Below are 16,838 nucleotides of genomic sequence, written 5' to 3' on the forward strand. Positions count from 1 at the left end.
AGACCGGTAATGAAGTCTAGGGCGATGTGAGACCATGGTCGAGAAGGAATGGGGAGCGGTCTGAGACGACCGGCAGGAGGAGAGTTACCTGACTTAGTCTGCGCGCAGTCCGAACAAGCAGCCACGAAACGGCGCGTGTCACGCTCCTGAGTCGGCCACCAAAAGCGCTGGCGAATAGAAGCAAGAGTGCCTCGAACACCGGGATGACCAGCTAACTTGGCAGAGTGAGCCCACTGAAGAACAGCCAGACGAGTGGAAACAGGAACGAAAAGAAGGTTACTAGGACAAGCGCGCGGCGACGCAGTGTGCGTGAGTGCTTGCTTAACCTGTCTTTCAATTCCCCAGACTGTCAACCCGACAACACGCCCATAAGGAAGAATCCCCTCGGGATCAGTAGAAGCCACAGAAGAACTAAAAAGACGGGATAAGGCATCAGGCTTGGTGTTCTTGCTACCCGGACGGTAAGAAATCACAAACTCGAAACGAGCGAAAAATAACGCCCAACGAGCTTGACGAGCATTAAGTCGTTTGGCAGAACGGATGTACTCAAGGTTCTTATGGTCTGTCCAAACGACAAAAGGAACGGTCGCCCCCTCCAACCACTGTCGCCATTCGCCTAGGGCTAAGCGGATGGCGAGCAGTTCGCGGTTACCCACATCATAGTTGCGTTCAGATGGCGACAGGCGATGAGAAAAATAAGCGCAAGGATGAACCTTATCGTCAGACTGGAAGCGCTGGGATAGAATGGCTCCCACGCCTACCTCTGAAGCGTCAACCTCGACAATGAATTGTCTAGTGACGTCAGGAGTAACGAGGATAGGAGCGGACGTAAAACGTTCTTTTAGAAGATCAAAAGCTCCCTGGGCGGAACCGGACCACTTAAAACACGTCTTGACAGAAGTAAGAGCTGTGAGAGGGGCAGCAACTTGACCGAAATTACGAATGAAACGCCGATAGAAATTAGCGAAACCTAGAAAGCGCTGCAACTCGACACGTGACCTTGGAACGGGCCACTCACTGACAGCTTGGACCTTAGCGGAATCCATCTGAATGCCTTCAGCGGAAATAACGGAACCGAGAAAAGTAACGGAGGAGACATGAAAAGAGCACTTCTCAGCCTTCACGTAGAGACAATTCTCTAAAAGGCGCTGGAGAACACGTCGAACGTGCTGAACATGAATCTCGAGTGATGGTGAAAAAATCAGGATATCGTCAAGGTAGACAAAAACAAAGATGTTCAGCATGTCTCTCAGAACATCATTAACTAATGCCTGAAAAACAGCTGGCGCATTGGCGAGACCAAACGGCAGAACCCGGTACTCAAAATGCCCTAACGGAGTGTTAAACGCCGTTTTCCACTCGTCCCCCTCTCTGATGCGCACGAGATGGTAAGCGTTACGAAGGTCCAACTTAGTAAAGCACCTGGCTCCCTGCAGAATCTCGAAGGCTGATGACATAAGGGGAAGCGGATAACGATTCTTAACCGTTATGTCATTCAGCCCTCGATAATCCACGCAGGGGCGCAGAGTACCGTCCTTTTTCTTAACAAAAAAAAACCCCGCCCCGGCCGGAGAGGAAGAAGGCACTATGGTACCGGCGTCAAGAGACACAGACAAATAATCCTCGAGAGCCTTACGTTCGGGAGCCGACAGAGAGTATAGTCTACCCCGAGGAGGAGTGGTCCCCGGAAGGAGATCAATACTACAATCATACGACCGGTGAGGAGGAAGGGAGTTGGCTCGGGACCGACTGAAGACCGTGCGCAGATCATGATATTCCTCCGGCACTCCTGTCAAATCGCCAGGTTCCTCCTGAGAAGTGGGGACAGAAGAAATGGGAGGGATGGCAGACATTAAACACTTCACATGACAAGAAACGTTCCAGGATAGGATAGAATTACTAGACCAATTAATAGAAGGATTATGACATACTAGCCAGGGATGACCCAAAACAACAGGTGTAAAAGGTGAACGAACCTAAAAAAGACCAGCAGGGGAAAACGAACAGAAGGAAAAGCAAAATGACAAGACAATATAAGACAAAACATGACAAATTATTCAGCATTTAGTACAATAAAAACTACTTATGAATGTGTTTTATTTACTAAAATCTTGCACTGACACCAATAGAGAAGCTACTCTTAGAAACCAATAGAGAAGCTTCTCTTAGAAACTTATCAATAGAGAAGCTTCTCTTAGAAACCAATAGAGAAGCTTCTCTTAGAAACCAATAGAGAAGCTTCTCTTAGAAACCAATATAGAAGCTTCTCTTAGAAACCAATAGAGTAGCTTATCTTAGAAACCTATAGAGAAACTACTCTTAGAAACCAATAGAGAAGCTACTCTTAGAAACCTATAGAGAAGCTACTCTTAGAAACCTATAGAGAAGCTACTCTTAGAAACCTATAGAGAAGCTACTCTTAGAAACCTATAGAGAAGCTTCTCTTAGAAACCTATAGAGAAGCTTCTCTTAGTTGTTTTGTGTGAATTAGTGCTATTGGACAATTGGAAGTCAAAACTAGTACGCCACAGTGCTCTATTCTAATCCGTCCCCAACCCGTTCTGTAAGACTATCAGTCATCCCTTAACATTTACTGTATTGGAAATTGACTTAAGCCCAATGGCACAGTGGAGGATTTAAACAGACTGTTTTTACCCTTCCTCCAATCACGGTGCTGACATGGCCAAAGCGGGCTAGCATTAATACCGTTGTATACGACCAAGGTACATGACCGAGGTACACTCAGCTCCTCGTCCCATTCATCTATTTAAATCTGTAGCATCTGTCCGATACAGACGGGCATGCCAGTGGCCAAAGCACCCAAAGAATGCATTCCCATTCCGCGCGTTGCCCCAGAGCTAAAGATGGCGCCGCGCATGGTTTTACTCTGAAGTGGGCCAGGCTTTAAAACACCCGGCCATCATGTACAGCTGAGATGGAGATCTATTGACATGGCATGCCTCAATTAGACATGGAAGGGGGTGGTGTAACTTAGATAGATGTTGTTCTAATGTTGTTGGGACGGTGTGGGGGTGTGTGTGTGAGTGTGTGTGCGTAAATGTGTGTCACTCCCCTCCTTACGCACACACACACTTAAAGGGACACTTCTGGATTTGGGGAATGATGCATTGTATCTATTTCCCCAGATGAACATGAACACTTGGATACTATGTTTATTTCTCTGTGTCCAGCATGAAGGAAGTTAGAGGGAGCTTCGCGAGCCCATGCTAACTTCCCCAGCCCAATGACTGACTAGAAGTCTCTGGGTATCTGCTAGCATGCCAGTAGTTCACCTGACTCTGGGAAAGTAGATAAAGGGCCTCATTGCCAAAATCCTGAAGTATCCTTTTTAGCACTCCTGGTGGTCCCTGTTCTCCCAAGGGACCCTACTTCCAAGCACACTTCAAAAGGTGTCCACTCCCGGTGCAGTACATTAACAAAAAATGTAACCCCTTGAATTGTATAATTTTTCAACCGTGGAAATCAGTACTCTTATGAAACACTTACTCAACCCCACTGTTGGTGTCAGTGTTTCAGACCAATGTAAAGATAATGACTTGAGTTAGTGTCTGTGTTTCAGACCAATGTAAAGATAATGACTTGAGTTAGTGTCTGTGTGTTTCAGACCAATGTAAAGATAATGACTTGAGTTAGTGTCTGTGTTTCAGACCAATGTAAAGATAATGACTTGAGTTAGTGTCTGTGTGTTTCAGACCAATGTAAAGATAATGACTTGAGTTAGTGTCTGTGTTTCAGACCAATGTAAAGATAATGAGAGTTCCAGACATTTACGGTCACAAAAAGAAATCAGCGATGGAGTTGTCAAGGCGATACACAACAGTAATGTCACCATCGGTATGAACTTTAAAAGGTTATGCACGAGGAAGCGATTTGTTTTTACCATTTGCAGCATGTAATAAGCAGCTTGGTCAGTTGGAACAGCTGTTAACTGTGTCTCCCTGTGAAAAGAGGAGGAAGGTAGCGGCCGGGCTTGTCTGAACATGGAAACACTTCACTTCCTTTAGGCACTTACCTGAGACTGGCCCCCACCCTCCACACCCCACTCCCTCCCATATACTCCATACAAATGATGTGCTGGTCTTGACCCAGATTGACACTATGCCCTTTGATCTCTCTCTCTCTCTCTCTCTCTCTCTCTCTCTCTCTCTCTCTCTCTCTCTCTCTCTCTCTCTCTCTCTCTCTCTCTCTCTCTCTCTCTCTCTCTCTCTCTCTCTCTCTCTCTCTCTCTCTCTCTCTCTCTCTCATTACCTCATCTCCCTCTCTCTCGCTCTCTCTCCTCCCTCTCTTTCTCGCTCCCTACCTCCAGACACAAAATAAGTGTGGGCTGAAGAAGCCTAACTCCCGCTTTTCCTCTCTTTCTCCTTCCTCTCTGTCCCCCACGCTACCTCCTTCTGATTCCTCCCATTCTCCTCCCTCCCATTCTCCTCCCTCCCTTTCTCCTTCCTCTCCGTCCCCCACGTTACCTCCTTCTGATTCCTCCCATTCTCCTCCCTCCCATTCTCCTCCCTCCCTTTCTCCTTCCTCTCCATCCCCCACGCTACCTCCTTCTCATTCCTCCCATTCTCCTTCCTCCCATTCTCCTTCCTCCCCTTCTCCTTCCTCTCCATCCCCCACGCTACCTCCTTCTGATTCCTCCCATTCTCCTCCCTCCCATTCTCCTCCCTCCCATTCTCCTCCGTCCCCCACGCTACCTCCTTCTGATTCCTCCCTTTCTCCTCCCTCCCATTCTCCTCCCTCCTTTTCTCCTTCCTCTCCGTCCCCCACGCTACCTCCTTCTGATTCCTCTCTTTCTCTCCCTCCAGACCTGAACGAGTGTGGTCTGAAGCCCCGGCCGTGCAAACACAGGTGCATGAACACATACGGCAGCTACAAGTGCTACTGCCTCAATGGCTATATGCTGATGCCTGACGGGACATGTGGAAGTGAGTGGAATGTCACATGACGTGGGTCTGTGTGGAGTGAACAGTGTGACGGTCTGTCCCTCTTCTCTTCGTTGACTCTGTTTGTATTTCTCTGTCTGTCAGTCTGTTGTCTCTTCATTTTTTCCTCTCTGTCTCTCTCACTCTCTCTTTCTCGCTTCCTCTCCCTCACCTCAAATGTATTCACTCTTTAAAGCCATTAGAGTACTGTGCTCTCTCTCCAATTATGAAGTCCATTTTCACATCCACGATTAGACCTTTGACCACACTACGGTCTCTCCTGCTATGATAAAATGTTCAGGGAAAAAAAGTCAACATCCCATTCTATCCACTCACCGTTACCGCTACAGGCAGGCTCTGGGAGCCAACCCCAGTATGCATCCTAAATGACTATAGGCCCTGGTCAAAAGTAGTGCACTGTATAAAGAATAGAGTGCCGTTTGGGACGCACACCCAGTCAAATATGAAGTAGAAGTGGACTTTAACCTTTGTATATAAAATGGGACTGTTATTGCTTAGCCCTAAAGGTATTCTGACTCCTCCTGTAGAGGGAATAGTGTCTGTGCTTTGCACTCCAGTAACCGCTGATATTTTTATTTCTCCTTTCCTTGCACCTTTTGCAACCACACGATCTTATCGAGAACCTTATAAAAGTGTGAAAGTGCTCACTTGAGTGTTCCTTTGATGACAGCAGTAATGACATCGCCCCGACTTGAATGTGGAGGCCCCTCTTTGAGCGGTAAGGTTGTTTTGCTTTTCTGATTTGATTCTGGCGGCGGCAGAATTATTTACTACTTTTACCCATCAGGAACAACAACCACAAGACACCCGTGGAGGTATAACATCAGAATGTGTGTTCTATCTACATATGTCGAGTGTACAAAACACTAAGTACATGTTCCAAATTGCGTTGCCATCAGAACATCCTCGATTCCTCGAGGCGTGGACTCTGCAACGTGTCCAAAGGATTCCTCAAGGATGCTGGCCCATGTGGACTCTGCAAAGTGTCCAAAGGATTCCTCAAGGTTGCTGGCCCATGTGGACTCTGCAAAGTGTCCAAAGGATTCCTCAAGGATGCTGGCCCATGTGGACTCTGCAAAGTGTCCAAAGGATTCCTCAAGGATGCTGGCCCAGGTGGACTCTGCAAAGTGTCCAAAGGATTCCTCAAGGATGCTGGCCCAGGTGGACTCTGCAAAGTGTCCAAAGGATTCCTCAAGGATGCTGGCCCATGTGGACTCTGCAAAGTGTCCAAAGGATTCCTCAAGGATGCTGGCCCATGTGGACTCTGCAAAGTGTCCAAAGGATTCCTCAAGGATGCTGGCCCAGGTGGACTCTGCAAAGTGTCCAAAGGATTCCTCAAGGATGCTGGCCCATGTGGACTCTGCAAAGTGTCCAAAGGATTCCTCAAGGATGCTGGCCCATTTGGACTCTGCAAAGTGTCCAAAGGATTCCTCAAGGATGCTGGCCCATGTGGACTCTGCAAAGTGTCCAAAGGATTCCTCAAGGATGCTGGCCCATGTGGACTCTGCAAAGTGTCCAAAGGATTCCTCAAGGATGCTGGCCCATGTGGACTCTAATGCTTCCCACAGGAGTGTCAAGTTGGCTGGATGGCTTTTGGGTTGCGGGCAATTCTTGATACACACGGGAAACTGTTAAAAGCTTTAAAAATACTTCTTGAACCTTTCTCCTCCCCATCATCTACACTTTTTGAAGTGGATTTAACAAGTGACATCGATAAGGGATCATAGCTTTCACCTGGTCATGGAAAGAGCAGGTGTTTATAATGTTTTGTCCACACAGTTGGGAGCTATGTATTTTTTTTAGGGCACCTCAAGTATTTGTTGATCTTCCTCTCTCTTTCTCCTCTTCCTCCTCCTCGTCTTTGATCAACAGGCTACTCTAACGTTTTATCAGCCTGGCCTGCGTCCCTCCTCTCCTTCCTCCTCCTTTCTCCTACAGTCTATTCCAGAGTACCTGCTGCAGCAACAAACGTAGCAACTTTCATGTCCTTTTTTGGAAATGTTGTGGAAGAGAAGTGGGAGGAGGGGGGGGGGGGATCCACACAAATAAATGATTTTATGTTATTTTGGAGAGCAGCTTGAACTCCTGAACGACCAATGAGAATGGAACTACAGAGTGGTGTGTTCAGGACAAACAGGAGGGCGAGAGAAGAGAGGGTGAGAAAGGGTTGAAAGTGAAGTGAAGGGAGGGTGAAGGGAGGGTATTTTGTGAGTGCCAATATTCCACTCTACCTAGGTTGTGATCCAGAGTATATTACTGCAATTAATCCTCACTGTGAGTCTTCCTGTGTCCACGCACCCGCTTGTGTGTGTGATCTGTGGTGTATGTCCTCTTAATGTTTGTGTGTGTGTGTCCTTAATGTTTTGTGTGTGTGCATGTGTGAGAGAGAGAGAGCTAGCTATAACCTGCTGCTGTATCCCCTCCAGATACCCGTACCTGTGGTATGGCCAACTGCCAGTATGGCTGTGAGGTGCTGAAGGGAGAGGTGCGCTGTCAGTGCCCGTCGCCAGGGCTTCAGCTGGCGCCGGACGGAAGAACCTGTGTGGGTATGTTCTGTTCTAGTGTTAAATATATCAGCACGCACGCACATAAGCGCACACACACGCGCACATCCCCACACACACACACACACACACACATCAAGATGTGTGAGCCTTATTCAATTATTCAACGCCAGAAGAAGCGTTACTTCTTTTCTTGTAATAGAAAAACGTGAGACGGGTGAGTTTCTTTCAGTCTTGTCAGCCTTTGAATTTGCTGAAGAGATGATCAAATGAAATTTGATTGCCACAGAGCTCGACAAAATACCTTTGGAAGCAATGAAAACACAAGTTAGAATATCAAATAAGCCCTTGAATGGGGAAGACAGCAGCAGGGAGAAGAACCTTCCTGCTATTCTCAAACAGTCTTCTTCACTTTCTGCTGGCCCGGTGGCATTCTGAATGTCCTTGACAACCTCAATGGTGATTCCCTCTCTCTCTCTGTCTCTCTGTCTCTCTGTCTCTCTGTCTCTCTCTCTCTCTCTCTCTCTCTCTCTCTCTCTCTCTCTCTCTCTCTCTCTCTCTCTCTCTGAGCTACTAATTACATTTTTACTACGTGGAGACTGCATAATGGCCTTTTTTAATGAAGGTGAATGCACTGACTGAAGTTCACTGGGAGAAAAATGACCAGGGATCTCTCTCTCTCTCTTACATGCCACCACTCAGCTGAGTAAATCTCAGGTGGACAAATTGAGGCAGTTAATCCGTGTCACGTCTTAATGCAGGCTCTGTCTATTGGCTCAGCTTAAATACAAGCTCTGTCGATTGGCTTGGCTGAGCCTTAAGGCGATGCACTCTAGTCGCAGTTTCGAGACTGAGGGGAGGCAGAGGGGGTGTGGCTTTAAAACAGAGGCACATCAATCATTGTTGTGGAAGGAGAGAGAGGTTTCTAGTCCAAAGGTGTTACAATGGCTCTGGAAATATTTGAGGAGACCCCTTCAACGCTTTTCAGAAAGAAGAGGGTTTTTTTAATGGAAGAGGGTGTCTGCTTTAAATCAATACTATGGTCAAGGGTTACCAGTGTTAGCAATTTATGTTATTCTTCAATAACACAAACTCCAACGCAAATCAGGGTGAGATCGTCCTCTCAAACTCTGCATGGTGAATTTATCTTCAAAATATTCTTATACCAGAGAGAGTTGATAGCTGTTCCAGGGTAGGATGATTTGGATGAGTTATATGGGGTGGCAGCGTAGCCTAGTGGTTAGAGCGTTGGACTAGTAACCGAACTGTATCAAGTTCAAATCCCCGAGCTGACAAGGTACAAACCTGTCGTTCTGCCCCTGAACAAGGCAGTTAACCCACTGTTCCTAGGCCGTCATTGAAAATAAGAATTTGTTCTTAACTGACTTGCCTGGTTAAATAAAATATGTCTAGTAGTCTTGTTGTTATTTTGTGTTGTTCCTATGGCAAGTGAAGAGGCCCATGGCAAGTCCATGTCAAATCCCTCAAAAAATGGGTAAATAAATCTGAAATGCTGTAATCTTTTGACGTGGACTAGACCTTTATTGACAGGCGATGGAGATTGAGAGGCGAGAAACATGTTGAGGACAATACGCTATGATTAACGAGTCATCCTGGGATTAATGAGTGCTGATTAATGATGAACTCCTGGGATTTTTGGATTGTTCCAGAAACTAGACAGCTTCATATTTCATTTATCCCTCTCATAAAAATGCCCAATTAATCAAAGGGTTTGTCGGCAGAAAAAAACAGCTATGCAGAACTGAATAGAAGCCGATAAACACTAAATATGAAGTGATTGAATGAAACAGCACTGTTCTTTCTAGGCAAGCAGTTCTTTTCATGGGTAGGTTTTCGGACAGAAAAGCAGTGATTGATTGGAAACCTTGTACATATGTTGTCCTGTTGTAGGCGACCCTATAGAATGCATCCATCTTTCTCTTAGACTCTCTATAACACTCGGTAAGTTTCAAGTTGGCGTAACTGTCAGAGTTGTTTCCCTCATGCAACATTTTACAGCACATTAACTCAGGGTTTTAAGTGAAAAAGACTCAGTCCTTTAGTCCATTCAATGTATTCCTGCCCATGTAACTACAGAGGTGGTTTGAGTCTACCCTGACGGAGTAAGCTGTTAAAACCTTCACCACCATGGTGTGTATTGTTCTGATCATAGGATTTAATACATAATCGGCTTTAATTTGTGTTTGAATAAACCCAAAGGAGAGAAAAGAAGAAATAAGGAGAGAAAAGACCTGTGAAAGAGAGGAAATGCTGTTATTTTGAAAGATGCAGATGAACCTGTAGGCTATAGTTATATATGTATTCATGTAATACCTATTTGCGTTGATGTGTTGCTAGCCAACCTAAGCAAACACAAAGAGACATGTATTTCCATTGATTTACATGGATATATACGGCTTTGGTAGAGGTGAAACTATATGTTTATTAATAAAGAATGGAAACCCTGATGAAGGTGGGCAAGCTGATTAAACGTTGGTATTTATTACATGTATTGAATCAGAGCCATGATATTGTACAGCCCTTCCTTCTTAGCATTAATGCCTCTCCTTCTAAGTATTAATAAAGACTCAACTATGAACTGTAGCTTCACCTGTAATGTTCTTACTTTCAGACGTGGATGAGTGTGCGACGGCGTGGCCACGTGTCCCCGGTTCCGTAAGTGCGTCAACACATTCGGGAGTTACATCTGCAAGTGTCACGAGGGCTTCGACCTGCAATACATCAACGGGAAGTACCAGTGTGTAGGTACGTAATGAGGTCATCCAGGCTTCCACACGTCTTACCTGGGGTTTAAGGGTCAAAAGGTCAAAACGGGCAGGCTTGTTGAGATGTTTTGCGTCTGGAGCGCAGGTGTTGTTTTTAAATTAATAATTTTAAGAGAGAGATAAGAAGAAAAGAGAGGAGGGGAGAGAGAGAAAACGAGGAAGCGGAAAGAAAGAAAGAAAGAAAGAAAGAAAGAAAGAAAGAAAGAAAGAAAGAAAGAAAGAAAGAAAGAAAGAAAGAAAGGAAAACGGCATAACCTTAAGAAATCCTGTCAAAGCTCTAAGTATTTACTGTATCTTCTCTGAACAAATCACATTCACTCTTTAATCTTGAACAGAGAATCATTCAGTAAACATTCAGTAAGTCTATTGGAATGACGCCTCCTCTGTTCTCACGCCTTTGAGATGTGTCAACAATCAAAAGTTCAACACTGTCAGTTGTGCAGTGTTCACTAAACTCCTCATAACGTATTATCTGAATGGGTTTTAATGAACCAACAAGCATTCTTCGTAAAGTATTCAGTGTACTGATTCTCTCTCTTCACTCTAATAAATAGCACTTCCCCTAATAAAAGGAGACGTTGACGTAAACGCCTAACTCCCTCTCTGAGTGAAGGGGAAATTAACCTTGACCAATTAGCATGCTGTACTTCTGCTGCCTTTCACTGTGTTTATGTGCTGTGCAAGAGCTCTGTCTGTCTGTCTGTCTGTCTGTCTGTCTGTCTGTCTGTCTGTCTGTCTGTCTGTCTGTCTGTCTGTCTGTCTGTCTGTCTGTCTGTCTGTCTGTCTGTCTGTCTGTCTGTCTGTCTGTCTGTCTGTCTGTCTGTCTTTCCTTCTTTCTTTCTGTATTTGTCTCTCCCCTCCCTCCCTCCTACTCAGCTATGTGGTTCTCCTGTCTTTCAGATGTGGATGAGTGCTCCTCAGGCCAAAACCAATGCAGCAGTTTCGCCACCTGCTATAACACGCCTGGTTCCTACAAGTGCAAGTGCAAAGACGGCTACAGGGGATGGGCCATGACTGCAAACGTAAGCTAGGTCACTGAATGGCCCCGCGGCCCCTCTCTTTTTAAGGGGACAGGGCCCCCTTTTTTTATTTTCTTTGGTAGTGTTTTTTGAAGGCTGGAGGGTGGACCAGATTACGGGGTAGGAAAAGTAGTCTGCAACCTAAGAGCAAGGGGCTGAAATTCTTGTCTTCGTAATGGCTGTCACTCATGAGTGAGATAACCCCGCCCCTTATCGTCTAGTACGGCCATCTTTATCTTTAAAGACAGTCAAACGTTTTCCAGACGTCAGATGTCTCTTTCTTTTTCTTCTTCCTCCGGCTAGTGTCTCCTTCCTCTAATGTGATAGACCACTCAGACGCCTGTGTGTCTCTTCTGTCTTTGTTGTTGCTGTTCGCACAGCGCCTCAATGGCAAAAATAAAAGTCATCTATTATCATGATATATCCCCAGTAGTTGAATATTTTGACTGAACCACTGTACGCCAGTCAGTGTCGGCATCTCAAATAGCACCCTATTCCCTATATAGTAAACCATTTTTGACCAGAATGCTATACGCCCTGGTCAAAAGTAGTGCACTTTATAGGGAAACGGGTGCCGTTTGGGATGCTGCCAGTGTAGCTAGCAGCACACAGAACCCCTCCGCCCGCCTAGAGCACTAGCAGAATCCCGACACTGGTATTTGAAACAATCTGTCGCCATACCGGTGTGATACAGAAGTGGCTCAAGGGGGAGGGAGTTGATTTGCGATATCCTATTTGTGTGTCACATGCTGTATCAAAGCCCCTCCGTAACCCGAGAAAGCTTGAGCCGAGACTCTCTTTGAGAAGCCCCACACCCCTGCCCTCACCCCCCTTCAGTCCTCAATCGTGGAGCCCTTTTTCCTCAAGTCGTCCCTAAATGCCTTTTCTATTCTGCCGTCCGACCTGTGGAATGTGAGGACAAACAATAGATGGGTCTCGCGTCTCTCCTTCATGACATCAGAGGCTTTGGGGGTGATCCTGAGTACAGGGATTTTTCTAGGTGTGGTTGGTATCACTCCACACATGAATACCAGCAAGCTGGCTGTCTGGCTGGCTGTCTGGCTGGCTGTCTGTCTGGCTAGCTCAGGGCTGAGAACTATGACTGCTCTATCAGGGGATAAAGTGGAAATGAATGTTAGAAAATTAGTCTTGATATAAGGGGGTGATTTGGTTTCAAAGATAAAATATTTATAGTCCCTCAATGAGGGGGAGTATGCTTTATGGATACAGAGATAAAGCTGGTTGCTTGTTTACCCAGGTAAAGTCATTGCAGATGAAAGAGCTGGCCTTTCTTTCCAAGGGTCAGTTGGTCACTGCAGTCACCCCTTCTTTATGCCTCATTAACAACAAAGAAGTCAGGGTCGTGTTCATTAAGCACCAAACTGAAGAAGAAAATACACTGAAACAGGGAGGGACTATCTGGACACCTCCAATTAGAACCGCACATTTGTTTCCATTGCAAAACATTTTAAAACATTTTAATGTTGTTTTATGTTCTTTTCCCTTCCAGCCATTCCCAAGGTGGTCATCGATCCCCCCAGGTTCCCCCCGAACCACCACAACATTATCCCTGACTCGGACCACAAGAGGACCACCACCACGATCCGACCGCCCATGACCGCCAAGAGAGTCGCCCCCACCGCCCCCAAAAGAACCACAACCACTCCCAAACCAACGACCACGACCACTACTACTACAACTACTACTAGAGCACCTTCTACAACCACACTACCACCTCCCCCACCTCCTCCAAGGACGATGCCCCCCGCCCCTCGTAAGCCAGTGGTCCCCACGAGACCACCAATCATACCCACCAGGAGACCCCCTGTAGTCACCCGTAAGCCCTATGTGCCCCCACGGCGTCCCGCCATCACCTCTCCACCGCCCCCCACCCGCAGGACCCCACCCTACGTGCCAACACGCCGCCCGCCTCCCCCAAAACAGCCCGAGCCGGTCACCCCAGTGGACAACACCATCGAGAAGGAGGTCACCAAACAGAGAGGTGACGTCCACAGTAAGTTTGGTTTTTGTCTTGCTTGAGGTTTACATTGACTGTTATGCATAGTGTGTGTGTGTGTGTGTGTGTGTGTGTGTGTGTGTGTGTGTGTGTGTGTGTGTGTGTGTGTGTGTGTGTGTGTGTGTGTGTGTGTGTGTGGGGGGGGGGGGGGGCATCCATAAACTTCTGTATGTCCACCTCAGCTACTTTTCAGCAGATTTGGTTAAAAAGATAAATAATATTCATCGGCCGGAGAGTCAAGTGTGCACTCCGACAGCGAAACCAGATGGGTGGGGCTTAAGCTTAAGAGGGTGTGAACAATGCTGAATGGGTGGAGTCAAAGAAAAGCTCTTCACTAGATAGCAAAACATTTCGAGGCGATATTGTCAAAATTGAGTATACAAGTTGATCAACTTTCAAAGCAGAATGACTTTCCCATTGTTCCTCCTGCAGTGTATGATATTCCATTGTCTAGTTCTGAGTCTCTACTTTCATCTAATGTAAAAAAAAACATTTCAAATTTTGTTACATAAGACCGAATCCAGGTGGTGAGTCCCATATGCGGTCAATTTATCTTGATAAGATGCTTGGTACGTTTCTGCCAACTGGATGTGACCATTTGCTTATGCATATTTCTTTCATCTGGTTCGTAATATATCAGGCATGATTGTGAAATATGTCCATCCAACCATTCCCAATGACAGAATGAAAACACTTTGTCTTTCTGTCAACAAATCAGTTGTGAAGCGGTCCAGAGTAAATCAAGTGTGTATTATTATCTTAACCCGTTTCCACAGAAACTGGAGAACATCTGAATGCCATTGAACTGAGGGTGATTGTCAGTCTTTTGCCACAGTATATTCTACTATCTATCTAGGCCAGTACGGGGGGGGGTGATAGAGGCTAGAGAAACATTATTATCACACAGTTAAGGGCTGGTAGAGAACTCAAGATGGTCCATACCGGCTCATGGGAGCCATACTGGCTCATGGCTTTTGGGGGAACATTCAAGGTCATAGCACAGGCTCACCTTAATATGATTATACCACTTGCTATGCAGTTATTGACAATAATTCACCTAGTTGCAAAAAAATGCAGACTTGGTACTAGTCTCACACCTTTATTCTCATTGGTCCAGACTTGACCTTACACAGTTAGCCTGCACTATAACACACTAGCCTGTTGCCAGATCTGTCTTACCAGCTCCAATGATCAGTGTGACGTTATATTGTTCTGGAAAGACAGCACAAACAGATCTGTAATCAGGCTAATATAATACTGGATTACAGAACACCTGGAAATCCCAGTGCCCATTTGAACGCTGTCGATTAAAAGCCATCGCCAAGGCCCTCTGACATCAATAGGCTGTGAGGATGAAAGGGTGGCGCTGCAGCAGCCATGGTGCATGCTGGGAGGTGAGTTAGATTGTGTATCCCACTGACCTAGCCAGATGGCCTCACATAATTATAAAATGTAAAAAACGAGCGGGTAGATTACATTCACATCAGGTTGCGTTATTTGCAGGAAGACGTCGTACACTCAGCTGAATAGCCTCGGAGAAGGTCTTTGAAATGCCTTGCTTGAATGAGATGAGAGGGAGAGGAAAGGACGATGCCCCGGTCACATCAATAGAATATTTTCATTGGATTTGTGATTCAAGAGGAAGAATGAACGTCAAAGCATAAGGACGACACTGTTGTCAGATTTCTGTTGTCCTTTGCAGAAGCTTGAATTAGACTTGGGCTCTCGAGTGGTCAGCAGTCTAAGGCACTGCATCTCAGTGCTAGAGGTATCACGACAGACGCTGGTTCGATTCCAGGCTTTATCACAACAGGCCGTGATTGGGAGTCCCATAGGGCAGTGCACAATTGGCCCAGCGTCGTCGGGTTTGGCCGGGATGGGCCGTCATTGTGACTTGCCTAGTTAAATAAAGGTAAATATATATATTTTTTTAAGTGGTTCAGAACTTGGAAGCATCAGCTTGTTTTTGTTTACTTTTAGTAAAGTAAATGAAGTAAAACGTTTAGTAAAGTAAATGAAGTAAAACGTTTAGTAAAGTTGAAGTAAAACGTTTAGTAAAGTAAATGAAGTAAAACGTTTTGTAAAGTAAATGAAGTAAAACGTTTTGTAAAGTAAATGAAGTAAAACGTTTTGTAAAGTAAATGAAGTAAAACGTTTTGTAAAGTAAATGAAGTAAAACGTTTTGTAAAGTAAAATGTAAAGTAAATGAAGTAAAACGTTTTGTAAAGTAAAAGAAACATTTTCGTACTTTTAGCTCATAATTGGGACTCTGTAGATTGCCCTGTGATTGTCTCGTTGAGGCTGTGCTGATCCGTCAAGGTGGAGCTGATGCCAGTCATTAAGGTAAAGGGATCTTCCTCTTGAAGATGCTTCCTCCCTTCCATTCATTCCTTGATGTGGTCGCAGCAAAGAAGTACCCCAAACTCTGTCTTCTTACCCACACAAACATTTCAGAAATGTGCCACCATCGGCTAATCAAATTCCTCTTTAAAGGGATCGATCTCCAGGTTTTTATCCCAATCTTTATTTATTTATTACCTCAAGAGAGTAAACACAGATATTCTGGAGTGATATTGTTGCAATATAAGTACGATTTTGGAAGAGAAGTGTTTTCCCAAATTAGTTTGTCACACGTCCATACTCACATCCCATTGTTTACTACACACGGTGTCCATAAAGCTTTGATTTCAATTCCAATACAAACACTTAACTTCTCTGGAGGTAAGAAAACAATTATGAATTGGGTACAAATCCAGACAATGACCCCTTTAAGACACATTGAAAAAGAGAAAGTTGTGCATTGAAAAAGCCTGTGCTTGGCTTGGTTAGCAGAGTATGTGAAAATCCCCTCTTGAGCTTTTAGCCCCAGCGACTGCCCAAATATTTGCCACAGAATTAAACAAGACAGGGTCAAGAGGAGCGCTAGCGACAAGGACGGCTAACATAGTGGAGTAAATCAGATTTATTAAGCGTGGGAGTGCAGCTGCTGGCCGAGGGAGATTGATTCCCTGAAGAAATACTTAGCCCTTTGTTTCTCGCAGTGTAAAGTGGCACGGTACAGTATAGTGTCCAACTGCCATGGACTTCAGTAGGGCAGACCTGGGTTCAAGTTGTATACTGAAAAAAATATATCAACGCAGCATGCAACAATTTCAACTATTTGACTGAGTTACAGAAAAGCAGTCAATTGAAATACATTCATTAGGTCCTATTCTATGGATTTCACATGCCTGGGCAGGGGTGCAGCCATGGGTGGGCCTAGGAGGGCATAGGCCCAGCCAATCAGAATGTTTTCCCCCACAAAAGGGATTATTACAGACAAATACTCATAAGTTTCATCAGCTTTCTGGATGGCTGGTCTCAGATGATCCTGCAGGTGAAGAAGCCGGATGTGGAGGTCCTTGGCTGGTGCGGTTACATGTGGTCTGCGGTTGTGAGGCAGGTTGGATGGCCTGCCAAATTCTCCAAAACAACGTTGGAGACGGCTTATGGTAGAGAAATTAACATTCAATTCTCTGGCAACAGCTCTGGATATTCCTGAAGTCAGCACG

At 45.4% G+C, this 16,838-nt stretch overlaps 1 protein-coding gene across 1 annotated transcript in view; it reads left to right on the plus strand.

The window, feature by feature from the left end:
* Window positions 1-16,838, plus strand: part of LOC124022295 (nephronectin-like) — a 75,589-nt gene that overhangs the window by 45,681 nt on the left and 13,070 nt on the right. The window contains 7 exon segments of the mRNA XM_046337217.1: window positions 4,824-4,943; window positions 7,388-7,507; window positions 10,098-10,112; window positions 10,115-10,231; window positions 11,152-11,253; window positions 11,256-11,273; window positions 12,781-13,284. Coding sequence (XP_046193173.1) covers window positions 4,824-4,943; window positions 7,388-7,507; window positions 10,098-10,112; window positions 10,115-10,231; window positions 11,152-11,253; window positions 11,256-11,273; window positions 12,781-13,284 — 996 coding nt within the window.

Source organism: Oncorhynchus gorbuscha, unplaced genomic scaffold (genome assembly GCF_021184085.1).
Source record: "Oncorhynchus gorbuscha isolate QuinsamMale2020 ecotype Even-year unplaced genomic scaffold, OgorEven_v1.0 Un_scaffold_1327, whole genome shotgun sequence".
Lineage (NCBI taxonomy): Eukaryota > Metazoa > Chordata > Actinopteri > Salmoniformes > Salmonidae > Oncorhynchus > Oncorhynchus gorbuscha.